The sequence below is a fragment of the Hyperolius riggenbachi genome, chromosome 10 (genome assembly GCF_040937935.1).
Source record: "Hyperolius riggenbachi isolate aHypRig1 chromosome 10, aHypRig1.pri, whole genome shotgun sequence".
NCBI lineage: Eukaryota > Metazoa > Chordata > Amphibia > Anura > Hyperoliidae > Hyperolius > Hyperolius riggenbachi.
In genome coordinates this window covers 221,738,279-221,766,163 of record NC_090655.1, presented here as the reverse complement: position 1 = coordinate 221,766,163, position 27,885 = coordinate 221,738,279, and the positions used below count along the sequence as shown (strand labels likewise).

The following is a 27,885-nucleotide window of genomic DNA, read 5'->3' as shown; positions in this document are numbered from 1 at the left end:
TCTGGACACCATCAGGCTTGCTCAGGGCAGGAGGAGTGTGGATGGGGTGCACCTGGTTTTCATAGGGAAGGGAAAGTAAGACGGCATTCTGTAAACAACAACAGATGCAGGGCTGTGGAGTTGGTACAAAAATCATCGTCCTCAGTTTATTAAACCACAGACTCCGACTCCAGGTACCCAAAATTGCTCAGACTCCTCGACTCCTTAGTCTAATTTTTATAAAGGCTATGGATTTGGTTCAAAAATCCTCCTCCTCAGTTTACTGAAACCACAAACTCTGACTACAGGTACCCAAAATTGCTCTGACTCCACAGCTCTAAACAGAAGTATGGGGGGGGGGGGGGGGGGGGGGGGGGACTTGAGCATGCTTTGGTGGACCTTGCTATGGCCCTACCTGCTCTGACAGGACGAGGAGGATATGCGGTGAAAACACCTCATATACAGATCCCAGGCATACATGTAAAATGGCCACAGCCAAATTTGGCCGCAGGGTGAAGCTGAAAATAGATGCCGAGTGTAATACTATTTCCCCAACTCAATGGGACATGTAATTCAGGCATAGACTATAGATGGTGGCCAAATTATAACTTTTTTTTTCTCATTTAAGCTCTGGTGATTGCCGGCACCCAAATTAGACACTGAGCGCCACTGTAGCCATAATTCTCATTATGGCCACTTTACTAGGTACACATTGCTAGTAACAGGTTGGACCCCCTTTTGCCTTCAGAACTGCTTTAATTCTTCATGGCATAGATTCAACAAGTTATTGGAGATATTCATCAGAGATTTTGGTCCATATTGACGATAGCATTATGTAGATTTGTCCTCTGCACATCCATGAATATAAGAACATCTATCCTTTTAACCCAACCTGTAAGGAACTAAACATTAAAACAAACGTACTTACCCTCGAGTCCACCGCTGCTGCATAAGGACCCTCTTTCATCTTTTGGCTGTGATCCTGGCCAAGTACGGGCGCATCCATACTGAGCATGGGTAAGTACGGACTGTGCATGCCCAGTAGAACAAAAGCTTCTACATGTAGAAAAAAAAGCAGCGCACAAAGAGCTGTGTTCTACTGGGCATGTGTGGACCGTATGTGCACATGCCCAGTATGGATGGGCTTGTACTTGGCAGGAGTGTGGCCATCAGAAGCATATTCGGCAAACTCTTGTTGGATATGCTTAGAGGGTTCTTGTGCTGTGCTGGATCAGTGGACTGCAGGATGATCTGGGAAACCTCTGGGTTATCCAGAGGCTTCCTACTACTGAGGTAACTATTTTGTTTGAAACATGTTCTTCAGGTACACTTTATGCTCACCTAAATTAAATATGCCTATGGAAACATAGAAAATAAATGTTTGTAGGGTATTCCAGATGGGTCAGATGTCCCTGTCCATGTGTATCTTCTCATGCTGGGCAAGGTAGGCTTTGCACAGGAAGCGCTTTCCACAAGTAGAGCACACATAAGGCCTTTCTCCGATGTGGATCTTCTCGTGCCGCACCAGGTCAGACTTCTGGGTGAAGCATTTGTCGCACTGGGAGCAGGAGTAGGGCTTCTCTCCAGAGTGGGACCTCTGGTGTATAACCAGATGACTGTTGCTGATAAAGCTCTTCCCACACTGAGGACAAGTAAATGGTTTGTCACCGGTATGGACAATGTTGTGCTTGGCTAGGTGGGACTTCTGTGTGAATCGCTTGTCGCACAGTGGACAGCCGAAGGGCTTCTCCCCCGTGTGGACTCGTACGTGGGCCACGAGTCGGGCATTATTGCTGAAGCATTTGCCACACTCTGTGCAGGGGTAGCTCTTCTCTCCTGTATGGACAATCTGGTGGACCACAAGGTGGGACTTCTGGGTAAAGGACTTCCCACACAGGTCACAGACAAACGGCTTGAAACCTGTGTGGGTCTTCTGGTGCTTGAAGAGATTGGAGCTCTGGTTGAACTGTTTGCCACAATCAGGACAGCAGTAGGGGCGCTCACCGGTGTGGCTGCGCTGGTGTTTGACCAGGTAAGAATTGCAGGAGAAGCTTTTGCTACATTCAGTGCACTTGTAGGGCTTCTCTCCAGAGTGAATACGCCGGTGGATGATGAAGTGGGAGGGCCGGGAGAAACTCTTGCCACAGTCTGAACAGATAAATTGTTTCCGGAGACCTGCAGCATCCAGATTAAAAGAACCGCTCGGGTCCAGCTGGGATTCGTCATGTGATGTCCCATCATCTGAAACATGAAACAAGTGGATTAGTCATTCCTTACAGTACTTACACACAGATTTAGTCATCTGCTTGCTCTCCAAAGTACATAAACAAAACTAAAAACTAGACATCTAAGATATCCACCAGATATGAGCACTTTGGCCTAGTGCCATGCCAATCCCACAGTGACTATTTTAACAGAAGCTACAAGAAACAGGGGGCGGGGCCTTTTACCAAAGGTGATGGCAGTCTATAGGTGGCCATACACTGGTCTATGTGGCCAACAGATAGACCCTTCCCAGATCATTATCTAATCAGAGAGCAATCTATCTGATTGAATCCCTCCATACACTGTACACAGATTTTCAATGGATTTCATCAATATCAAATCAATATCTTCCATCCGGCACAATTGACCGATCTTTCGCAAAAATCGATGGATCAGGAATTGTTCGCCGCATAGAATTCTAGCAGATTTGATCAGCTGTACAGTATATTCATGGAAAAAAAAATCAATAGGTGTACGGCCACGTTTAAGGTGACACACGATACAATAAAATGATCCGATTTTACGGCAATTAGATAAATATGATCGGATCTTCCTAAAAAAATCTAAACCTTTTTTTTTCAATCGACTGAAAAATCAGATTGTATTTCCCGGTTTTTTGTTTTTTATCGATCTGGAATGCTGGAAATTTTTCTTCAATTTTTCTAAAGATTGTATGGTGGTTGTGAGATTGCTAATTTATTAATATGCCCACCCTAGCAATTTTCTCAGAGTTTCCAATGATTTTTATCATAATTGGGGAAAAATGTAACATATGTGTGTGGTACATGGGTCACATTTTTGAAATGTTATGCTGGGAATACACCATACTTTTTCCGCTCGATAGATGGGTTGGATAGATAATTTCCGGCATGTCCAATGTTCCTTCCGATCGTTTTTTTTTAGTTGATTTCTCATAGAAGTAAATGTAAAAAGATAAGAAAAACGAGCGGAAGATAAGAGAATCGAGCAGAGAATCGGAGAATTGCATGGTGTGTGGCCACCTTTAGACTGTTGGAAGCCCTGGCCATTTGAAACCACACCACCTGTCTACTTCTTTTGACTAGACAGGAGACAGGAGATGACATCACTATTGTTTACAACTGTCAGTGTGGACTGGAGGAACACTGGGACACACTCATCAGCTATCTGTATCCAGACATATTACTTAGGAAGACCAACATAGTTTAGGTTTATGCACTTTGGGAGGCAACCAAACCTGGAAACTCACCTCTTCAAGCATACTCTCCTACCCAGGACAGAGGCCACTAGCCACCAATCCACCATCTCATACATGGCTTCCCTTCACCTACTGTCCTATCCCTTAAAGAGGAACTCCAGTGAAAATAATGGCGTCAATTCACCAGAGAGCATTTACTAAGAGAAAAAAGGTAGGTAGTTTATCTCATGAGGTATTTTAACACTCTGGAGTCAATTCACCAGTGTGAAAGGACAGAGAGTAAAATGTTTGATAGCAGGGGATAATGGAGAGATATGCATGAGGAAAGTGTGAGAAAGCAGAGAGTTAGGTAATCGGTATTAATTAATTAATTGCATGGGATACTTTTCCTCTCTGTAAGCTTGAAAGTGAAGCATTGTGGGTAGGAGGCGGAGTATTACCACTACCTGACCAGAGTATTCCCGCCTTTTACTGCCGGATCATATCATAAATCATATCACGAGTGAGTCTGAACTTCTTCACCACCTCTGTCTCAGTAAAATGATCAAGAACTGTTCTCTCACGAAAAATACGAGGGGCGATTAAACAGACCCTCCTCCTGCGCCTTCGTCTCCTCATAATAGAAGCAAGCTCTAAGGCCTAGTGCACACTAGAGCGGTTCGGCTGCGTTTTGCGATCCGCTTGCGGCTGCGGATACGCTTGGGTAATGTATTTCAATGGGCTGGTGCACACCACAGCGGGAGGCGTTTTGCAGAAACGCATACTCCCGGGCTGCTGCAGATTTTGGATTGCGAAGGCGTTTCTGCCTCAATGTTAAGTATAGGAAAAACGCAAACCGCTCTGAAAAACGGCACTTCAGAGCGGTTTGCCAGGCGGTTTTTGTTACAGTAGCTGTTCAGTAACAGCTTTACTGTAACAATACATGAAATCTACTACACCAAAAACGCTTCACAAAACCGCAAAATGCTAGCTGAAACGCTACAGAAAAATAAGAAAAAGCGTTTCAAAATCTGCTAGCATTTTGCGGATCTGCTAGCGTTTTTTGGTGTGCACCAGGCCTAACAGAGTAAGCTCAAAAGGCTCCATCTTCCACAGCAGCAGCTGCTGTGTGAAAACCACGATATCTCCAGGTTCATTCAGGGGATAAAGAGATGAAAAAATAACGAATGGCCACACCCCCTTTCTTCCCTGGTGAATTGTGATTTGGAGAAAAACTAACTACTAACTATCACTTATTTATCTCATACTTATCTCACATTTATCTCTTGCATTTCTCTCTGTCGACATTTTCCCCTATACTTCTGGAGAATTGCTGTTTGGAGATATCACAGGAGGTAAATTACCTCTCAAGAGATAAATAGGTTGGTAACCTCTGGTAAATTGACGACAATGTAATAAAAAAGTGCTTCATTTTTACAATAATTATGTATAAAATGATTTAGTCAGTGTTTGCCCATTGTACAATCTTTTCAATCCCTGATTTACATTCTGACATTTATTACATGGTGACATTTTTACTGTTGGAAGGTGATGTAGCTGCTGCATGATTTTTTGGCAGTTGGAAACAGCTGTAAACAGCTATTTCCCATAATGCAGCAAGGTTCACAGACAAGAAACTGCCAGGAGTACATACTCAGAGTTTCTTGTGGGAGGGGTTTCACAATAATATCAGTCATACAGCACCCCCTGATGGTCTGTTTGTGAAAAGGAATAGATTTCTCATGTAAAAAGGGGGTATCAGCTACTCATTGGGATAAAGTTCAATTCTTGGTCGGAGTTTCTCTTTAAACCTTTAGACTGATGCTGTGAACACACAATGCAGTTATGATTATTTCTCACTTTTCGGATCGACAAAAGGAATCTTGCGAAGTTATCATCTGAAAATCGACCCCTTAATCGATCAGGAGCAGTTTGGTACAACTACCTGACCGATCACCCGTCAATCAGATGGGAAATTGTATCGTGTGTTCCCAGCATAAGGCATTTTGGCCAGGGTGCTCTTCCCCTTGTCTCACAAGGCTGTGTAATGGGTGTAAATACCACCCACCCCTGTGTAATGTGTGTACATACCTCCCACCCCTGTGTAATGCTGTGTAATGGGTGTAAATACCACCCACCCCTGTGTAATGCTGTGTAATGTGTGTACATACCTCCCATCCCTGTGTAATGCTGTGTAATGGGTGTACATACCTCCCACCCCTGTGTAATGCTGTGTAATGGGTGTACATACCTCCTCTACCCCTGTGTAATGCTGTGTAATGGGTGTACATACCTCCCACCCCTGTGTAATGCTGTGTAATGGGTGTACATACCTCCCCCATCCCTGTGTAATGCTGTGTAATGGGTGTACATACCTCCCCCATCCCTGTGTAATGCTGTGTAATGGGTGTACATACCTCCCATCCCTGTGTAATGCTGTGTAATGGGTGTAAATACCACCCACCCCTGTGTAATGCTGTGTAATGTGTGTACATACCTCCCACCTCTGTGTAATGCTGTGTAATGGGTGTACATACCTCCTCCACCCCTGTGTAATGGGTGTACATACCTCCTCCACCCCTGTGTAATGCTGTGTAATGGGTGTACATACCTTCCACCCCTGTGTAATGCTGTGTAATGGGTGTACATACCTCCCCCACCCCTGTGTAATGCTGTGTAATGGGTGTACATACCTCCCACCTCTGTGTAATGCTGTGTAATGGGTGTACATACCTTCCACCCCTGTGTAATGCTGTGTAATGGGTGTACATACCTCCCCCACCCCTGTGTAATGCTGTGTAATGGGTGTACATACCTTCCACCCCTGTGTAATGCTGTGCAATGGGAGTACATACCTCCCACCCCTGTGTAATGCTGTGTAATGGGTGTACATACCTCCCACCTCTGTGTAATGCTGTGTAATGGGTGTACATACCTCCCACCTCTGTGTAATGCTGCACTGTGTAATGCTCCCCTTCTTAGGTACAGTTATTGAAAAGGCTGTCTATCTGCTACTTGAAACCAGGCTGTCAGTAAACAACATCCTGGACCCTCTACAATCTGGCTTTAAGAAACACCACAGCTGTGAAACAGCCCTCATCCAAGTCTGCAACGATCTGCTCATGGCAAGGGACAGAGGGGAATGTTCCATCCTAATCCTGTTGGATCTCTCAGCGGCTTTTGATACAGTTGACCATGAAATCCTGCTTAACAGACTGCAGGAGTACTGTGGCATCAGTGGATCAGTCCTCCAGTGGTTCAGATAATTCCTGACTGACAGAACACAGAGTATCCCTAGGACCTATAATGTCCAAACCTGCACCTCTACAATTCGGAGTACCACAAGGATCAATCCTATCCCCTCTGCTGTTTGCAATCTACATGTTGCCACTCGGTAAACTTATCCAACGACATGGCCTGACGTACCACTGCTACGCCGATCACACACAGCTATACCTGTCCTTCAAACCTGGTGGAACAGACCCTACTCCAAAAACAAACTCTTGCTTAGCTGAGCTACAGTCATGGATGAATGATAACTGGTTGAAACTGAATGCTGACAAAACTGAGGTCCTCTTTGTCCAAAGCCAGTGCTCGCCATCAAAACAGCTCTATCCTAAAGCAACACCAATCAGGATTGGGAATTAAGACATAAACAGCTCCAACCTTGTGCGCAGCCTTGGCGTACTAATCGATGGGGATTTAAGTTTCAGAAACCAAATTTCATCTGTAGTTAAATCTTCCTACTTTCATCTGAAGAAAATTGCAAAGATTAAACATCTGATTCCCCCAGAGGATCTTTCAACCCTAGTTCACGCCTTCATCACATCACGGCTGGATTACTGCAATGCCCTTTATGCTGGCCTCCCCAAAAAGGACCTGCGTCGCCTGCAATTAGTGCAGAATGCTGCTGCCAGATTGCTAACAAACCAGCCTCGCCACTGTCACATTACACCGATCCTTCGCTCACTGCACTGGCTACCAGTAGAATGAAGAATACTCTTCAAGATTGGACTGCTGACATTCAAATCCCTGCACAATCTGGGCCCTGGATACATGAAGGACTTGCTGAAGCTGCACCACACCTCTCACAACCTCAGATCAGCTAGTTCTATAAACTTGGTCACTCCCAGAGTGCACCTCAAAAAATCTGGAGATAGAGCCTTCTGTCATGCTGCCCCTACTCTTTGGAACTCCCTGCCACACCCAGTAAAGACAGCACCACCCCTGGAGCTATTCAAATCCAGACTGAAAAGCCACCTGTTTAGCCTGGCATTTCCGGACTTATAAAATTCTTCCTCTGTACCACAATGGTCTGAGCCATGCTTATGCGCTTTACAAATGGAGAAAAGCGCTCTACAAATGTTATTTGTTGTTGTTGTTGTAATGGGCGTACATACCTCCCACCCCTGTGTAATGCTGTGTAATGGGTGTACATACCTCCCACCCCTGTGTAATGCTGTGTAATGGGTGTACATACCTCCCATCCGTGTAATGCTGTGTAATGGGTGTACATACCTCCCCCTCCCCTGTGTAATGCTGTGTAATGGGTGTACATGCCTCCCACCCCTGTGTAATGCTGTGTAATGGGTGTACATACCTCCCACCCGTGTAATGCTGTGTAATGGGTGTACATACCTCCCCCTCCCCTGTGTAATGCTGTACAATGGGTGTACATACCTTCCACCACTGTGTAATGCTGTGTAATGGGTGTACATACCTCCCACCCGTGTAATGCTGTGTAATGGGTGTACATACCTCCCCTGTGTAATGCTGTGCAATGGGTGTACATACCTCCCACCCCTGTGTAATGGGTGTATATACCTCCCCCACCCCTGTGTAATGCTGGGTAATGGGTGTACATACCTTCCACCACTGTGTAATGCTGTGTAATGGGTGTACATACCTCCCACCCCTGTGTAATGCTGTGCAATGGGTGTACATACCTCCCACCTCTGTGTAATGGGTGTATATACCTCCCCCACCCCTGTGTAATGCTGGGTAATGGGTGTACATACCTTCCACCACTGTGTAATGCTGTGTAATGGGTGTACATACCTCCCACCCCTGTGTAATGCTGTGCAATGGGTGTACATACCTCCCACCTCTGTGTAATGGGTGTATATACCTCCCCCACCCCTGTGTAATGCTGGGTAATGGGTGTACATACCTTCCACCACTGTGTAATGCTGTGTAATGGGTGTACATACCTCCCACCCGTGTAATGGGTGTACATACCTCCCCTGTGTAATGCTGTGCAATGGGTGTACATACCACCACTGTGTAATGCTGTGTATAGCCGCATCTACACGAGTAGATGCGGCCGCGATGCTCCCTATCAATCGAGCCGCTGATGCGGCTCGATTGATAAGATCCGACAGGACAGATCTCCGCACCGCCGATTCCCTGCTCGCTCCCCGCGAGGGGACAATGGCAGGGAATCGTGCGGGAGATAAGCAGCGCCGGCGGGGACGAGCGGGGAATGGAATGCGGCGCACGTGCGGCGAGCGGCGGGCACGCGGAAGAGGCGATCCGGCTATGGCATGGTGTAGATGGGGCTTAATGGGTGTACATACCTCCCACCTTTGTGTAATGCTGGGTAATGGGTGTACATACCTCCCACTCGTGTAAAATCTGTAGTTGATTTGTTCACTGTATCAATTGCACTCCGCTATTGTTTTGTATTGTTAACTGTTGTATTGTTTATTTTGTATTATTAGACCCTGTATTCTGTTGTACAGCACCATGGAAGATGCTGGCGCTATATAGGTCGTAGTGGTTAGCGCTTTCGCCTTGCAATGCTGGGTCCCCGGTTCGAATCCCAGCCAGGTAAACATCTGCAAGGAGTTTGTATGTTCTCCCCGTGTCTGCGTGGGTTTCCTCCGGGGACTCTGGTTTCCTCCCACATCCCAAAAACATACAGATAAGTTAATTGGCTTCCCCCTAAATTTGCTCTAGACTACAATACATACATAGACACAGGACTATGGTAGGGATTAGATTGTGAGCTCCTCAGAGGGACAGTTAAGTGACAAGACAATATACTCTGTACATCGCTGCAGAAGATGTCGGCGCTATATAAATACTAAATAATAATAATAATATATGAATCCATAATAATAATTGTAGGTATTCTTTAAAGCCAACTATACTTACCTTCACCTGAGCCTATTTCAGCCATATTCTACATACCTAAATAACATCCATTTACTAACATTGGACCTGATGTACTAAACTCCGGTAACTATGCGCAGGGAGCTTCGTTACCAGTGCAGGGGGAGCACTGGCTGTTAAAGTGAACTAAGCAGCTCCTGGCTTCAAATAGCTGCAAGGGCTGCCATTGTTCAGAAGCTCAACCCTGCTGTTTTACAACTAGCATTGTCCAGGCTAGGTGTGAAATTCTTCAACTGTAACTGATGTTTTCTGTTTGAAGTACAATGGGGGTTTGTTTGTGGTCAGTTAAGTCTAATGAGGTGATTTCTTATCTGTGTTCCACAATCTCCTGCTCAGAGACCACAGGTCCTTTGCGGACGGACAAAGTGGCTATTTTAACCCTTAGATGTAAAAAAATGAGGTAAATTGAAAGTTTTTTTTAATAATAAACCACATTTTCAGAATGCATTTTTAATTTGCTATAGAGCTGCCCTGGGTGTTAAAAATGATGCTTGGTTCACTTTAACCCTTAGCGACACATTTGTTACCGTGGTAAAACACACATTGCTATGGTAATGTGCATTACCATAGCTTAATAGAGTTCATAAAAAGGAAGGCTTAAAGTTCACACTGGCTATACTGAGGAGGTGTCTGAAGTCTCATAAGAAAGATAAGAGTTACAGAGCACCCAGCAAGCTCATGGTAAACCAGAACTCCTAGGAGTGTGTAAGGTACTACAACGGACCAAAAAGCCCTCTTACTAAAATGTTATGGAAAACAAAAGTTTGCTTTCTTAAAACAGAAAGTATTTGTGATAATTCAGGTTGGAGTGAGCTTGAGATGTCTCCCAGTGCATCACTGCTGAATATATGCAAATCAACCATTGTTGTCCCTGTGAGCTAGCCACAGGATTATTGTGGCTCTGTAATACAGTATTAACAAGCTGACCCCATTGCATTCCAGCGGATCTGGAGGTGTGGCTATCTTACAGGGTCAACAATGGATAATTTGCATATTTCAGCAGTGAGGCATCATGGGAGGCATTTCGGAGCTCACTTCAACCTGAATTATTGCAAATACTTTCTGTGTTAAGAAAGCAAACTTTTGTTTTCCATAGCATTTTAGCAAGGGGGGCTTTTAGGACCATTGTAGCCCCTTTACACACTCCTAGGAGTTCTGGTTCACCAAGAGCTTGCTGGGCAGTCTGTACCTCTGGGTGTTTCAAGTCCTACCCCATAGAGCCACATTAATCCATGCCATGCACTGATGAGGATCAATCAATCAGAAAAAGACTTTATGCATGTTGGACTATTGTGGCTCTGTAATATTAACAAACTGACACTTCATTGCATTCCAGCGGATCTGGAGGTGTGGCTAGCTAACAGGGTCAACAATGGTTGATTTGCATATTTCAGCTGTGATGCACTGGGAGACATCTCGGAGCTCACTCCAACCTGAATTACTGCAAATACTTTCTGCTTTAAGAAGGCAAACGTTTTCCACAAGAAAGATAGACTCAGAATACACTCCAACACAGAAAACTCGAGGTGTATATTAATCAGATAATATATATGATATATATTTAAAGGACAACTGAAGTGAGAGGGATATGGAAGTTTCTATATTTATTTCCTTTTAAGCAATACCAGTTGCCTGGCTATCCTGCTGATCCTTTTCTTCTAATACTTTTAACCATAGACCCTGAACAAGCATGCGGCAGATCAGGTGTTTCTGACATTATAGTCAGAACTGACAAGATTGGCTGCATGCTTGTTTATGGTGTTATTCAAACACTACTGCAGCCAAATAGATCAGCAGGGCTGCCTGGCAACTGGTGTTGGTTAACAGGAAATAAATATGGCAGCCTCCATATCCCTCTCACTTCAGATGTCGTTTAAATTAAGCAGCAGTGGCTGTTGCTTCCGGATAGGGTCTTGCTGTAAAGCAAGGATTACTTTCATTCTGTACTACCCAACAGAAGAGAGTCAACATATTAAAGCAATCCAAAAGAAATTTGGACAAATAAAAAAACAACAGATTAAACTCACTTGAAGAAATATCAACAGGAATTCCTTCCTCCTTAATTGTCTCCAAGTAAATCTCATCCACATCATCATCTTCTGATTCAGACTTCGGGACTTTATCTATGATGATAATTTTCAGGCTCTCCTCCTGCTAAGAAAGATAATGATCATTAATGGTTGTGCAAGTCTTCAGAAGAAGACGTCTATTTTGAAGAGGGGATGGACAGAGAACTTGGAAGGCCCTATGGGATAGTGGTCTGCAACGGGTCGGGTACCCGCGGGTTACCCGAATTATGGGTCGGGTTCGGCTACCCGGTTTAATTTTAAATCGGGTTGCAGCTCGGTTGCGGGTACCAGATTCACCAGAAAGCGGGTCGGGTGCAGGTAGCGGGAGTGTGGGTCAGGTCTCAAAAATTAGACCTGCACAGGGCATCACGTCCGGTACCCACGGGTACACAAAATGCGGGTCGGGTTTGGGTACCCATTTTGATTTAATTGGGTTGTGGGTCAGTTGCGGGTAGTGGGTGCGGGTCAAGTGTGGTTAGCAGATTCACCAGAAAGCAGGTTGGGTGCGGGTAGCAGGGCTGAAAAATTAGACCTGCACAGGGCATCAGGTCGGGTACCCCGCAAGTTAACCGAAATGCTGGTCGGGTTAGGGTACCAGTTTTGATTTTAATCGGGTTGCGGGTCAGTGGGTCTGGTGCGGGTACCAGATTTACCAGAAAGCGGGTCGGGTGCAGGTAATGGGTTCTGCGGGTCTGAAAAATTAGACCCGCGCAAGCCTCTAATATTGGATAGAGAGCCTTCCCTCGCCCCAGGTAAGAATCTAACTGACCTGAACCCTTTCACAGGACTGAAGGAAAACAGAGAAATGCACCCTGTATGTATTTAGACAGTTTAGCATGTCTAATTCCTCCTCATCTGTGACTAATCACAAGTGTGATTTGACTTCTCAGCTGTGTCAGCTGGCTGCCTGGACAGAGAAGCTAATTTGTAAACACAGGATGTTAACCCTATGCCTGCTTCCATGAAAGCAGGAAGTAGACACACTGCTGATTTATAGCAGGATTTGTATCAGCTGTAACAAAGAAATGTATTTCTTCAAAAAAAAAAAAATGTATGCTGTTGATCTTTTAAAACAGAGAGGAAGTTCTGAGTTTAGGTCCACTTTCCACTTTGCTTTAACACAAAATTCAAAAATTGTGACAATCTTCATTGTGAATTAAAAGACATGCTTACCACCGAATAATTTCACTTACTTATTTTATATTCACTCTGTTATCTTATCTGTAAAGTTTTGCAATAGTTTAAAGAGGAACTCCAGTGAAAATAATATAATAAAAAGAGTGCTTCGTTTTTAAAATAATTATGTATAAATGATTTAGGCGGAATTTTCCCATTGTAAAATCTTTCCTCTCCCCGATTTACATTCTGACATTTATCACATGGCGACATCTTTACTGCTGGCAAGTGATGCCGGTGGAAGAAGATGCTTGCTTTTTTGTTTGGAAACAGCTGTACACAGTAAAACAGCTGTCATTTCCCACAATGCAACGAGGTTCACAGACAGGAAACTGCCAAGACCATGATCCTCACAGTTTCCCGTGGGAGGGTTTCACTACAATATCAGCCATACAGCGCCCCCTGATGATCCGTTTGTGAAAAGGAATAGATTTCTCATGGAAAAGGGGGTATCAGCTACTGATTGGGATGAAGTTCAATTCTTGTTCACGGTTTCTCTTTAAGTGTGAGACAATTAAAGCAAAAGGATTTATATGTACCTGAAGCATCCTCCAGCTCCCTGTAGTCTGTCTGCTTCGCCGTTCTCCTGATCCCCTCCGATGTGCTGCTGTCAGCTCCGGTAAAATCCCCCCTGAGCCAGACTAACTGTGCATGCGCAGTAGTCTGGCTCAGTCGGGAATTTCACCAGAGCCCTGCTGCTTGAACACCGTCCTCTCCTCCCCCCCCCCTTCTGCGTGGACTCCCGTTGCGAGAGTGTTCTGTTCAGCTTGTTAAGACTGTAACTACTACTACTACTACAATGATAGAACAGAGGGGACTGGACGGACATGGAGGGAGCTAATGGAATACAGGAGGCTGGAGGTAGCCCCAGGTAAGTATAAGGCTAATTGCACACATGGTGCGGTTCGATTGTCCTGTGGAGAAGAGCCTGTTGCAGGACAATAGCATCGTACCATTTCTTATTTTAAACACCATGCAGCAGAGTGTCCCAACAGGGTAATTTGTTTAGCTCCGCCCCCCTGCTCAGTGACGTGCACCCTACTGGACAGGAAGAACGTTACTGGATTTTGAGCGAATGCGTGGTGCACCTCTACCACAACAATCTGAATACATGTGGATGCAATCGTGGGGCCGAGCGGTACTGCTCCACAACACGCACTGCAGAGTCTGTGTCACTTCTGCGTCATTCATAGAACTTCCGTCACATCACATAGCACCACGGATAGTGTGGCCAGTCTCACAGATACTAATGGTCACTGCAATATGGGAGTGGCAGGGGAGAATACCGCTACAGTGTGTGAGGGGCCTAAATCCTAGCGCTATCCTTGCCTCAGGATTACGTTAAAACTGTAGTCTATATTTCCATTTCTAAAGCTGCAACAAAATCATGTTATGCTCTTACTGGAGAGTCCTGGAAATTGTCCTCTTCTTTTTCTGTAAAATGAGGTGACAGGATTGGACCGGGAGATGCTACTGGTGCCGTTTCATAATCCAAACTGTCTGTAAGAACGAAAAGGAACAAAACAGGTTCATGTAGAGAAAACAATCCACACAGTGCAAAAAAAAAAAAAGGGGGTGTCTCTACGTACCCACTGATGGGAGGTGCAGCTGGCTCTTTGTCAGGACATCCTTGTAGAGATCCTTGTGTGTTTCTACATACTGCCACTCCTCAATGGAGAAACAGACTGTGACATCCTGACACCTAATAGGAACCTGACACACACAATACAGTCACCATCCACATACATCCCTTGTGTTATACTGGAGAATATCCCATAATTCCCAGCATCGCTCACCTCATCTGTCAGCAATTCAATGATCTTCCTGGTGACTTCTAGAATCTCCCTGTTTTGTCTCCCAGGTGACAGGAAGGAAGGTGCTGATATTATAGGCTGCTTGGTTGTGGGTCCATAATCCTGCACAATGATTGAATGTGTTTTTATTAACAGAAATAGACATTAGTGCTGCTACCTGCAACTCCCAATCCTTCTCCTCTCTTCTCCAGTCATGTCTGTGTTTCTTTAATAGAGAACCTGACGTGAGAGGAATACGGAGGCTCCCATCTTCATTCTCTGATAATGAATGCCAGTTGCCTGACTTCAGTGCCGATACTCTGCCTCTAATACTTTAAAGTGTACCCATACCCAAGGTGGATTGCAGGGCTGTGGATTTGGTACTAAAATCATCCGACTCAGACTCCTCAGTTTAAGAAACCACCGACTCCAACTCTGACTCCAGGTACCCAAAATTGCTCCGAATCCGCGACTCAGTCTCCAACTCCACAGCCCTGGTGGATTGTGACCTAAAAAAGCAGATACTTACCTATGAAGAGGGAATCTTTGGATCCTCCAAAGGCTTCCTGTGGCCTCCTTGCCTCATTGTTGCCAAGCACAGACCCCCAGAACATATCCAACAAGAGCTGCTCCGTGCTACTGTGCAGGTGCAGGTGCAGCCGTACTCACGCAGGTGCAGCATGGCCGTGCTCTCAAACAGAAGGGTTCCAGCCAATGACCGTGGTCTGGAGGAGAACACAGGAAGTCTCTGGCGGATCCAGAGGCTTCCATTTTCCTAGGTAAGTATCTGTTTTTAGGTCACAGTCCAGCTCGGGTGTTCTTTAAGCATTTATGCCGCCTGGACGTGATTGTCACGTCCAGGCAGCTGCTGCTGTGCTGCGGTGCGCTCCCGTGCGAGATTGTGTGTGCTCGCACCGCCCCCCATTGGCCCGGAGATCAATGAATGGGAACATAGTTCCCCGGTAGATAGACCGACGGCTTCTGTTCAGAAGCCGCAGTCTTACTGAGAAAAAATTTCACTATGGCCATCTTGTGGCCAAATAGTAAAACTACATCTACGTACATTTTGTTATAAAATAAACACACATTATTACATTTAAAATTAACTGTTTAGCTCCCACACCAAAAATTACCCAAATAAAATTTTTTATGAAAAAAAGAAATAAATTACAATTAAAAAAACAAAAACAAAAAAAACATAAATAGTTACCTAAGGGGCTGAACTTTTTTAATATGCATGTGAAGAGGGTATATTACGAGCATTTTATAAACTATAAGCTTGTAAATAGTGATGGACGCAAAACTGAAAAAAATGCACCTTTATTTCCATATAAAATACTGGCGCCATACATTGTGATAGGGACATAATTTAAATGGTGTAATAACTGGGACAAATGGGCAAACAAAATACATAGGTTTTAATTATGGTAGCATGCTGTATTGAGTACATTCTACAAGTTCTTGCTGAATATGCTTAGAGGGAACCAATGCTGGAACAGTGGGCTACAGGGGTATCGAGGAAGCCTATGAACTTTCCAGAGGTTTTCCCCCTCTGAGGTAAATATCCAGCATTTTTATTTAATATTTGTTTTAGGTACTCTTTAATGGGAACCTGCGGTGAGAGGTATGTGGAGGTTGACATATTTATTTCCTTTTAAACAATACCAGTTGCCTGGCTGTCCTTATCCTGTGTCTCTAATACTTGTAGCCACAGACCGTCAACAAGCATGCAGGTAGGTTTTACTGGATTAGCCATGTTTGTTTCAGGTGTGTGATTTGTGCCAGAAAAATAAACAGGACAGCCAGGCTACTGGTATTGTTTAAAAGGAAACAAATATGGCATATCACTCTCACCTCAGGTTCCCTTTAAAGCATACCTGAAGTGACGTGACATGATGAGAGAAACATATACACATATAGCACTAGCCTTAGAAATTATCTGAAATACTATATTTGCTGCTACAAATGCTTCTGTGTTTTCCTGTCATATCATCTTGTATACTGACTTACATATCCGGATTTGACACTGCTTGTTTTTAAAGAGTAACTGTCAGGCTGCAGAAGCTAATTTAAACCTCTATTCTCCTGTGTTAAACAGTTTAGAAGGAAGCTCAAAAGCCATTAGTGAAGATAAACATTTCAGTTACCTTTGATGTGTGCTTATCTTAGTCTGTTATAGACCCATAAAGACGCAAGCCGCAGCTAAACTGCAAAGCATTCTGGGGCCCTCCCCTCGGCTGCTAATGAGACGGTACAGCAGCTTGTGTAATCAGTCCAGAGCTTAGCACTGATAAATCTCCGGGCAGACTACACTGCAGGAGTCAGCTATTGTTCCTAGCCACATGGCTCATTAATATTCACTGCACACCGTGTTGTTCAAGAACGAGCTTATCTGTGACCAGAAGCAGGCAGGACATGACGACACATTTGGCTTCACAAACATGGAGCCTGCCATGAGCTGTCAGGAGCATCTATCTCTGCATATACTATATACAAATTCTGTGAAATCCAAACGTGGACAGTGAAATGCATATGTAATGTAAGTACAGCCAATCTTTAGCTACTGATCTATGTGTTTATTTTCTCTGAGACCCTATACCTAACAGCTCCTCTTTAATATGCTCAATATGATTGCTTTGATTCTTGATATCAAATAAAGCTTGGATGTGAAAAAAAAATTATCTGAAGTTCCTTTCTGCTTTCCAGTACAGAAAGAGTTAAAAACTTGAGTTGTTATCTATATAAATTAGCTTATCAAACAGCTTGTTGAATTCAGGACGATTTCCTAAAAAGTAAATAGAAGTTAAAAGCCTGTTATCTGTCTGGGAGAAGACAATTAAAGGTTTTAATGCAGGAAAGTTTAAAGGGTCATTACTTCTGGTTATTATTCAGCATAAAAGACAAAGTTTGGATTCTAAACAGTATGAGGCATCGCACTGTGTACCAGGGATCAGGGAATGAAAATGACTGCCTCTGTATTTCTCACACTTTAAAGAGACTCTGAAGCCATTAAAAATAGGGCTTTTTATTTACGACTCCTCTCCTGCCATATCAGTTAAGATGAAACGCTGCATTCCCGCGGCAAAACAAGGTCTGTAATCCCCTCCCCCGAACTCCCGGGGCAAAAATCCACGGCTTTCAAAGTTGTGGATTTTGCTGCCTGCGGAGGCAGAGCTTTGGGCTGCAGCTCTGTCTCCAGTATAGTTAATCAGCACTGATCGCCGCCTCTCCCCGCCCCTCAGTCTTCTTTCACTGAGAGGGGCAGGGAGAGGCGCCGATCAGCCCTAATTGACTGTACTGGAGGCAGAGCTACAGCAAAAAGCTCTGCCTCCGCCAGGAAGTAACGGGGGATTTTTGACCCTGGGAGTTCGGGTTGTTACAGACCTCGTTATGCCGCGGGAATGTGGCGATTCATCTTAGCAGATATGGCAGAAGTGGTAAATAATGGTAATGGTAAATAAAAAGACCGAATTTTAATGGCTTCAGTCTCTCTTTAAAGAGATAAGATACTGTAAATAAGGTAAATGTGAATCCTCCTCACCCCTCCAGTCAGGTCTGGGTTTTATCAACAGTGATAGGGGTGATGTCATGTGACCCTCCCAGAATGCTCCTCACCTCTCCAGTCAGCAGGTAGATGATCTCCAGGGTGAGGTTCAGTATCCTTTCAGTCAGGTGACTCTGATCTTTCTCCATTTTCAAAAATGCATCAATTCATCTATAATGATATGAGAATATTAGAAAGAAAAGAAAGAAATAGATAATTCTGTGCTGTGGTCATCTTTGATTATGAGCTAGGAAGAGTAGAGATAGGTAGAGGAGGAGCCAAGATTATCCATTCTAATGGAGAGCTATTGAATAGAGAAAAAAATAAAAACAGGGAACACCAAGAGCCCCAATAGTGTAATACGTACTGGATAAGGTGGCAATAAGTTTGTATTGCTAAATACTCACAAGTCAGGGTCACCAGCAGGCAACCACTGTAAAGGCAGGTGGGGAGATTGTCCTGACCCCACACAGGATTAAGAAGTTGCTTTCTGTAGACAGGAAGAAAGGGTAGCAACCCTCCACCAAGGGTGGACTCAAAATTGTAAACAATGAACAGAGGCGCCAAAAGTATAAGATTAGATTAAATGAGCTTAAAAACCAACTTAAATGGTAAAATTGAAGGAGGAAGTGATGGTCTTACCTCCCTCAAGCAGACACGACAACGACTGCGATTCAGACAGTCAAACACATTTATTAGGAACTCCAAAAAGAAATGCAACACGTTTTGCAGATTCAACCCCGCTTCATCAGGCAATATAGGGAGGAGTATCAAACAATCTGCACAGGGATTCAAGTTAAGCGCCTTGTGCAAATGTGTTTGACTGTCTGAATCGCAGTCGTTGTCGTGTCTGCTTGAGGGAGGTAAGACCACCACTTCCTCCTTCAATTTTGCCATTTAAGTTGGTTTTTAAGCTCATTTAATCTAATCTTATACTTTTGGCGCCTCTGTTCATTGTATACAATATTGAATGGAGAAGCACATTTTGTTTGATTGGATGGTCACATTACACTTTTGCATCCTGCATAGCCAGATTGTAATCAGCCAATTACAGAGGTCCAAATCAATGACATGATAAATCTGTCACTGGCTTCTTCATGTATTATGCCTGGTACACTCCATGCAATTTCCTGTCAGATAGACGGGTGGAATCGATTCTTTCTGACAAGTCGAATCTGATTTCCGATAATTTTTCTGATTGATTTTCCAAACCCTTCTATACAAAGCCTATCAGAAAAACAAATGAAAATCGGATAGGACCTGTTAGAAATAATCGTTTCAACCCATCTAAAAATTGCATGGTGTCCACCAGGCATTAGGCTGGCCATACACTATACAATTTTGTTTCCAACCAGAATTATGATTGATATTACAACCGACCGACCAAAAACCAACACTGCAGTTCAGTCTTTTGATCATAATATCAATCATAAATACTTAAATATGCTTCAATTTACAAAACAGATGTTTTGTCTAATCAGACTTCTAATTTGGCAAAAACATTGTACAATGTACAGTTCCCTTTACCCAAACAATATACAATATTTTTGCCCGATTGATCACCAGATTTAACAAAAATGGGCAAAAATTGCAGTTAGCAACGGCACTATGGTTGTCCCATGGACGACATTCCATGATCAGGATAGACTGTCTTTGCCACAATCAACCCAGCAATCATGGGTCAATCAGTGCTACAGTTGAATAGTGTATGAGCAACTTTACAAGGCTATTCTTCTAGAACTAATAATCTATACTAAAAGGGAGAATGGAGTGAGAGACATATGGAGACTGTTATATTTATTCCCTTGTAAACAGCACCAGTTGCCAGCATCCTGCTGATCTTTCTGCTGTCAGTAGTGTCTGAATTACACACCTGAAACAAGCATGTGGCTAATCCAGACAGAAACACCTGTTCTGCATGCTTGTTCAGGGTCTATGGCTAAAAGCATTAGAGGCAGATAATCAGCAAGATAGCCAGGCAATCTGCATTGTTTAAAAGGAAATACCTAAGTCAGCCTCCAGATCCATCTAAGTTTAGGTGTGCTTTAACATGGGGCCCCTGCTCCAACTAGATATCTTACGCGTCGATTTTGCCTACTTTCCCTTCTGCGCGTGCGCAGTACTTTCCACGCCCACTCTGCACATGCGCATTTTGGTCTTCTCATTTCTCCTCATCGTTTTACCCTACGGGTGTGCAGAGTAATAGCCTGTGGCTGGAGGGAGTGCAGCGGCAAGTGTGTCCTAATGAGCAAGCCCGTTTCTAGGGGCCATGCAGCCGCCCTGAGCACAGATAAATCATCTATATCTGCTACATTTTCATGCTTATCTCCATTATTACTTTATTAGCAATAACATACAGTGAAACACATATACAATCAGACTAATTCCATTGTAGGTTATCTCGATTTGTAGGTCACCTTGATGGAGTTCTCCATCATTCTGTCATTAGCGTAGGACATTTCAACAATGTGGGTCAAAATGTTAGAGCACCCCTTCACAGAACCCTTGCTCTGTGCTGATAGCCTAGTACTATTTCACAAAACTGAAGCTAGATGTCCCTCTAGCCCCTCAAGCCAATGTCTGTAGAGGCATGCTGGGACTTCTAGTTACTTTGCTTCATAACTAGTGGGGCATCAAGCAATCATATCAAGCAGGTTTATGTGGTAAACAAGTGTCATGTGTCATTTGTAGACTGATCGGTAAAAGTTTCAGGAGTTCACCAGAGCTGGACATATAATGATAGTATTAAATGGAAAGATATGCCACTAAACACAACAGAAGTATTGTATTGCCTGTTTTATCCTAATCTAAATACAAGACAGCAAGAGTCACAAATGGCCATCACTCAGAGATCTCCCATTGTCTGAGCTGTATGGTATAAAGTAACTTTATATTACAATTACCCATCTATATTCTATAAAAACAAAGTATCATCAACAGCTACACAAATACAGAGTCTGCTCTATAACAAAGCACTAGAGACTGCGCATCCTGCCCTCTACCTGCTCACACAAGTCCCCAGCTCCTGGTACCTCTATACAGCTCCAAAGTCGTCTCCCTGATGACGTCATGCACTGTACTCCTTGACTGAGGGAGGATCATGGGAAATGTAGTACTTCAGCAACACTCTCGTATTTACCCATTGCTAAAGTGTCTGCACTTCTTTTTATATAGAGTAACACATCGGCAGCCATATTGTTGAAGACCTCAGATAGGGAATAGCAAAAAGAAGGCTGAGGGTGGTGAGAACACATTGAATAGGGATGTTTGGCCTCTACAGTGTACATTATTATTATTATTATTATTACTATTATGATTATTATTATTATTATTATGATGATTATGTAACGATTGTGGAACTTTCTCCGTGATTAGCGCACAACGCGTGTGCTGACACGGCGGAAATCCTCCACAAGCGTGTAATTGCAGGCACCCAGCAAAAGGTGCTACGCACCCGTAGAGGGAAAATTCCTGTCGGCAGATGGCGCTGGGGAGTGCAGAGGAACCAATCCTCTGTACCTCCACAAATGCCAGACAGGAATTTGTACGAAGCGCAGAACGCAATAGCAAGAGAGGCGATTGCGAATGAGAACGAGCAAAGGGACAGGTTGTATGTGTGTGCGCCAACCTAGTCGCCACCCCGCGACAGTGCACACACAACAGCAGATATGAAACAGGAACGAGATCGCGAGAGGTGCGATCGCCAGACGTGACACAAGGCAGATCAGAACAAAATACGAGGTTAGCAAAGGCACAGCAAATAAAACAATGAGGAGATACGGAAAATAACAAACGCTAGCTAACCGCGAACACCGCACTCATTCGCAACAGTGCACGTGGTTATGCGCGGTCTCCACGTGATAAGCACAATAGAGACAAGCACGCCTCACTAACCATTAACAGACAAACATGAAACAGAGGACGCGAGCGCTTGCTTAACGATTACCTCACCGAGCCTCCAGCAAGCGTAGCAGACAAGACAGACACACGAAAACAGGGACAAGCGAGAGATAGGATCCACAGCGCTAGCGAAAAGTGGCTAGCGCGATCCAAAGAGACAGATCAGAAGAGATAGCTGGTAGCAACCGCTGCACCAGCTATACTCCAAGAAGAGAGATCAGAACCATTTCCTGTCGACCACCGTTGGGACAGGACAATGGCAACAGAACAAACAAACAGATAAACAATCCTAACTGCACTAGGGAAAACCTGCCTAGCGCAGATTCAGGAATTACTCTAAGCTGATCTTCAAACAGAGAGTAAGGCTGACACCCCACCAGGAGTGTTACATAGGACGAAATCCTTATGACCAGCAAAGCATTGTGGGAAACACATAGTACTTATAGTACACGCCTCCAATGAATGTGGCCAGGCAATTTGCATGACAACTTATGCAAATTCCTTAGCAAGCACAAGCTGCAAAACTGACAGAAGCTCTTCTTTCCAGAGTCCTGCAGCATGCAAACCTACACAATGGTCAAAAGGCTGCCTGCCTGCACAGGCAGCTGAGCAAATCATCACAGATTATTATTATTATACTATTACACCTCCTTTCTCCTATGTTGCTGTCACAGTAAGTAATAGAAATCTGACATTCTGACATTACCGACAGGTTTTGGGCTAGTCCATCTCTTCATGGGGGATTCTCAGCCTGGCCTTTATTCTTTTTAAAGACACGCCTTGAAAAAGATTTACACAAACATGCTGGACATCCATCGTGCTCGCTGTACACTTTTTTGGAAGTTGGACGGAGCAACTGCTACTCACTAAGTGCTTTTGAAAATAAAGAAAAACCTGAGAATCCCCCTGTAAGGCTTGGTGGTGTATTCTCCACAGTCAGCATGCAACGCATGAGCTGGCGTGGAGGAGGTACACACACTAGCACAAGGAAACAGGCTATCCCTAGTATAGTGGAGGGGAGGACTGACTCCAATAGGAGATTGTGGCGCACAGAGCCGGTGCAGATCTGACAGCCACAAACAATGCTTTCGTTATAACGTCTCAGCGCAAAGTAGCGCTGAGCGCATAAACCAGAACTGAGGAGATCAGGACAGGTAGACAGAATGAACGCTTGCTAGCTAGCGGCTACTTAGCGACAGCAAGCGTCCAAAACCAGACAGACTGGAATGAGGCAGCCAATGCGATGCGGCGATGGCGTGCCTCACAAAGACAGGACAGGACAGTCAGAAAATAGCAGGATTAAGATAGATGAACGTAACACAGATAAATATACAATAAGTATGTTTTCCTAGCGTATTACAATTACAGCTATCAATGAAACTATTTGTAACGTCTGACTAACATATGTATATATCGGCAATGAACCGATATATGACATAAGCAGGAACGCTGACTAGGAATGGAGTAACACAGGGAACAGGACTCAGAAGGATTCGCTATCTCTTCGCAGAGATGAACGCAATCCACAAACGGTAACAGAACAGGATTCAGAAGGATTCGTTATCTCTTCGCAGAGATGAACGCAATCCACAAACAGGAACAGAACAGGATTCAGAAGGATTCGTTATCTCTTCGCAGAGATGAACGCAATCCACAAACAGGACCAGGAACAGGATAACTAGCTCAGCACGGGTGTTCACGGTACGCGCAAACTACCAAAACGTGCTGGAAAACTGACTAACTGAACACAGGAAATAAACAGTTCGTGTACGTATATATCAGCAACACTGATATATCAACGTAACACAAATACAAGGAAAATAATAAACGTGCTGGTATGCATATATATTGGCAATGAACCAATATATGATGCAAAGACCAGCAAAGTATCTTTATAACAAGAAACACGATCGGGGCTAAAGCGACAGCAAGACAGGCTTAAGCTGAAGCTATGAAAACCCAAGGAAACCCTGCAGGAAGCAGATCTTTATACTGAGGTCATCCAATGGGAGCAGACATGCAGATTCCCACACAGGTGAATGATAATCAGTCACAGGCTGACAGCAGGGAAAGACAGACAAGGCTATGCAGCTTGCATGGAAATAGATCAGAACTGCCTGAGCTGCAGCACTACTACTTCCAGTAATAGCTGCTGCAGCAGCGATCATTACACCCCCATGAGGAGACAGACTAGTCCAAAACCTGTTGGTTCTGTCAGATTTCTACTACTTACTGTAAGTGACAGCAATATAGGAGAAAAGTAATTTATGGTTCATTTTACACTGAAAGAAATGTACATTTTATCTGTATATGTTTACTTATACTTTACATTTTAAGATTTCCGCTACAGTGGTCCTTTAATACTGGAGCCGATGGCCTTGCGGGCAGGACCATGGCTCTGTCATTGGGCCAATCACTGAACTCACTGCTACTTAGTGATAAGCCCAATAATGGAGCCATGGTCCTGCCTGAGTAGAGTGACCAGACGTCCCGGATTGCCCGGGACGCGTCCCGGATTCGGGGTCCGCTGTCCCAGGCAGCATGAGGTCCCAGGAAACGTCCCGCTTTCAGCAGCGGGACGTCCCGGCCTCGGGACTCTGGCCACTCTCTCCGCATGAACTGGCAGCGGCGTCTATAGACGCCGTGCCAGTTCATTGCCTGCAGCCCCGCTCCAGCCTCCTCTTCCGGTGTCTGCTCCGACACCGGCAGGCGAGCAGGGCTACGGCAAAATGGCTGCCGAAGCCCTGTACTGGAGACTGTGTCTCCAGTACAGGGCTTCGGGCGCCATCTTGCCGTAGCCCTGTCAGCGCGGGAGACCAGAGCAGGAGGAACAAGACGGTCCCGGGACGGAGCAGCGCGCCAGAGGAGACTTCTGCCAGGTGAGTAAATGCTTTCTTTTCCAGGTGAACTTTGCCCGCATTACGTTTCTTGCCTGGTGAAATGTTTGCCCGCATTGCGTTTCTTGCCTGGTGAAATGTTTGCCCGCATTACGTTTCTTGCCTGGTGAAATGTTTGCCTGCATTACGTTTCTTGCCTGGTGAAATGTTTGCCCGCATTGCGTTTCTTGCCTGGTGAAATGTTTGCCCGCATTACGTTTCTTGCCTGGTGAAATGTTTGCCCGCATTACGTTTCTTGCCTGGTGAAATGTTTGCCCGCATTGCGTTTCCTTTCTGGTGAAATGTTTGCCCGCAGTGCGTTTCCTTTCTGGTGAAATGTTTGCCCGCATTGCGTTTCTTACCTGGTGAAATGTTTGCCTGCAGGGCGTTTCTTGCCTGGTGAAATGTTTGCCCGCAGTGCGTTTCTTGCCTGGTGAAATGTTTGCCCGCAGTGCGTTTCTTGCCTGGTAAAATGTTTGCCCGCAGTGCGTTTCTTGCCTGGTGAAATGTTTGCCCGCAGTGCGTTTCTTTTCTGGTGAAATGTTTGCCCGCATTGCGTTTATTTTGTACTGACATGCTTGCCCGCATTGCGTTTATTTTGTACTGACATGTTTGCGCGGGAGACCAGAGCAGGAGGAACAAGACGGTCCCGGGACGGAGCAGCGCGCCAGAGGAGACTTCTGCCAGGTTTAGTAAATGCTTTCTTTTTCAGGTGAACTTTGCCCGCATTACGTTTCTTGCCTGGTGAAATGTTTGCCCGCATTGCGTTTCCTTTCTGGTGAAATGTTTGCCCGCATTGCGTTTCTTACCTGGTGAAATGTTTGCCCGCAGTGCGTTTCTTGCCTGGTGAAATGTTTGCCCGCAGTGCGTTTCTTGCCTGGTGAAATGTTTGCCCGCAGTGCGTTTCTTGCCTGGTGAAATGTTTGCCCGCAGTGCGTTTCTTGCCTGGTGAAATGTTTGTCCGCATTACGTTTCTTGCCTGGTGAAATGTTTGCCCGCAGTGCGTTTCTTGCCTGGTGAAATGTTTGCCCGCAGTGCGTTTGCTTTCTGGTGAAATGTTTGCCCGCATTGCGTTTCTTACCTGGTGAAATGTTTGCCCGCAGTGCGTTTCTTGCCTGGTGAAATGTTTGCCCGCAGTGCGTTTCTTGCCTGGTGAAATGTTTGCCCGCAGTGCGTTTCTTGCCTGGTGAAATGTTTGCCCGCAGTGCGTTTCTTGCCTGGTGAAATGTTTGCCCGCAGTGCGTTTCTTTTCTGGTGAAATGTTTGCCCGCATTGCGTTTATTTTGTACTGACATGTTGCCCGCATTGCGTTTATTTTGTACTGACATGTTTGCCCACATTGCGTTTATTTTGTACTGACATGCTTGCCCGCATTGCGTTTATTTTGTACTGACATGTTTGCCCGCATTGCATTTATTTTATACTGACATGGTTGCCCGCATTGCATTTATTTTATACTGACATGTTGCCCGCATTGCGGTTATTTTGTGCTGACATGTTGCCTATTGCGTTTATTTTCTGGTGCCCGGGGTAACTGTTACTGCATTTATTATTTAATGGTCATAGATGGCTATGTTTGCTGCTTTGTGGTTACAGTATACTATTAGCATCACACAGTTTCTGCACACCCATGATGCAAAGTCTCGTTTGTCCACATCATGGCGTAAACACTGCTTTCTTATGCCTCGCTGTTACATCATTACGTTAGCTCCGCCCATACAATGTCATGGCCACGCCCATTTTTTGCCGCGGCGCAGCCCCCCCGCCCCCGGTCTTCGACACTGCGCGCTCCTCAGTCCTCCCCACTTTTCGCCGCCCTCCCCCCCCCCCCACGCCCCCCTCCCCGTCCCAGGTTGGACCCACAAAAATCTGGTCACTCTATGCCTGAGAGACCACTGGCTCTAGCAGAAACACAAGTTACCATATTTCTTCCCATAGGTTGAAGCTCAAGGACACAGAGGCATGGAGCTGGGGGAAAGAAGATGATGTAGGTGGACATTGCAGGACACAGGGGACACAAGGAAAACATGGGGGGACTGCAAAAGACACAGTGGAGGACATAGAGGGACACAGTAGGACAGGGATAGATAAGGACACAGGGATAGAGAGGGACACCAGAAGCACTCTAAGGGCCCTCTTCCACCAGCCGCAATCTGCTTGATAAAGCAGATCGCCAGCATTTTGGTGAACGCTAGAGCACAATGATTTACATGTAAATTCGTGTGTTTCGATTTTTTCATAAGCACTATTGTAGCTCTGCATGATTATTGCCGCCATTGTCTTTCAATCCCGAAGGTTCACATACCAATCACACCAAATGGAAAAAGAAGCTTTTGCAAGCGCACACACATTTTCGATTGCAAGTGGAAAATTAACCTAAAGGTACAAGAGGGACACAGGGACACACCAGAGATGGATCCAACAGAGGAAGAGGCAGAAGAGTGGGAAAGGCAAAAGGACACACCGCACAGGAACTTGTGTGTTCATAGAAATATAAGAGGACACCTGAAAATAAGCCCTACTGCATTTTTTGGAACAAAAATTAACATAAATAAATATATATTTTCGGGGAAACAGGGGTGCACTGTATCAAATCTGAAGTGAGTTTCCTTTAAATGCAATATAAAAGGGTCCTATAAAGTGGTAGCAGTATCAGTAGTGGTGTTGTCAGTAGCAATAGTAAGTCGTGTGTTGTGGACTTATGTTATGTAAAACAATACAGTGGCATAAGCGTTTGGTATAAAATTATTATATATATTTGATTGAATGAAATTCATTCTTCTTAATATTATTATGATATTTAATGTTTAATACCATATGTAGTATACCTATTATATAAAATGTTTACCATTATGAGTTAACGATGTTACTTTTTATTTATTGTATATGTTATTTTTGCACGTTGGAGACGTTAGCAACTCGTGAAGAATCAGCTGGAACGCATGAAGTGGAA

At 44.6% G+C, this 27,885-nt stretch overlaps 1 protein-coding gene across 4 annotated transcripts; it reads right to left on the bottom strand.

Annotated features, from left to right (window-relative positions):
* Positions 1-360: 360 nt before the first annotated feature.
* LOC137534561 (zinc finger protein 829-like) lies at positions 361-27,885 on the bottom strand. Of its 4 annotated transcripts, none has more exons than XM_068256111.1 (7): positions 27,781-27,885; positions 18,228-18,327; positions 14,616-14,735; positions 14,409-14,532; positions 14,222-14,319; positions 11,602-11,728; positions 361-2,220 (listed from the first exon to the last, which is right to left on the bottom strand). In XM_068256111.1, the coding sequence occupies exons 2-7, from the start codon at positions 18,303-18,305 to the stop codon at positions 1,382-1,384; spliced, it is 1,386 nt and encodes a 461-aa protein (XP_068112212.1). In that variant the 5' UTR covers positions 18,306-18,327; positions 27,781-27,885; the 3' UTR covers positions 361-1,381. The 4 variants fall into 4 exon arrangements, with proteins under 4 accessions (XP_068112212.1, XP_068112215.1, XP_068112214.1 ...); XM_068256114.1 differs by having other exon boundaries at positions 11,602-11,725; XM_068256113.1 differs by lacking the exon at positions 27,781-27,885 and adding an exon at positions 21,189-21,225.

Bases quoted from the DNA above. Each gene is read 5' to 3' on its own strand.
- LOC137534561 (XM_068256111.1), bottom strand. From the start codon at position 18,305: ATGGAGAAAGATCAGAGTCACCTGACTGAAAGGATACTGAACCTCACC. The intron at 14,736-18,227 runs GTGAGGAGCATT...ATCATTGTGCAG, and splicing joins TCTACCTGCTGACTGGAGAG to GATTATGGACCCACAACCAA. The intron at 11,729-14,221 runs GTAAGAGCATAA...TATCTTTCTTAG, and splicing joins ACAATTTCCAGGACTCTCCA to CAGGAGGAGAGCCTGAAAAT.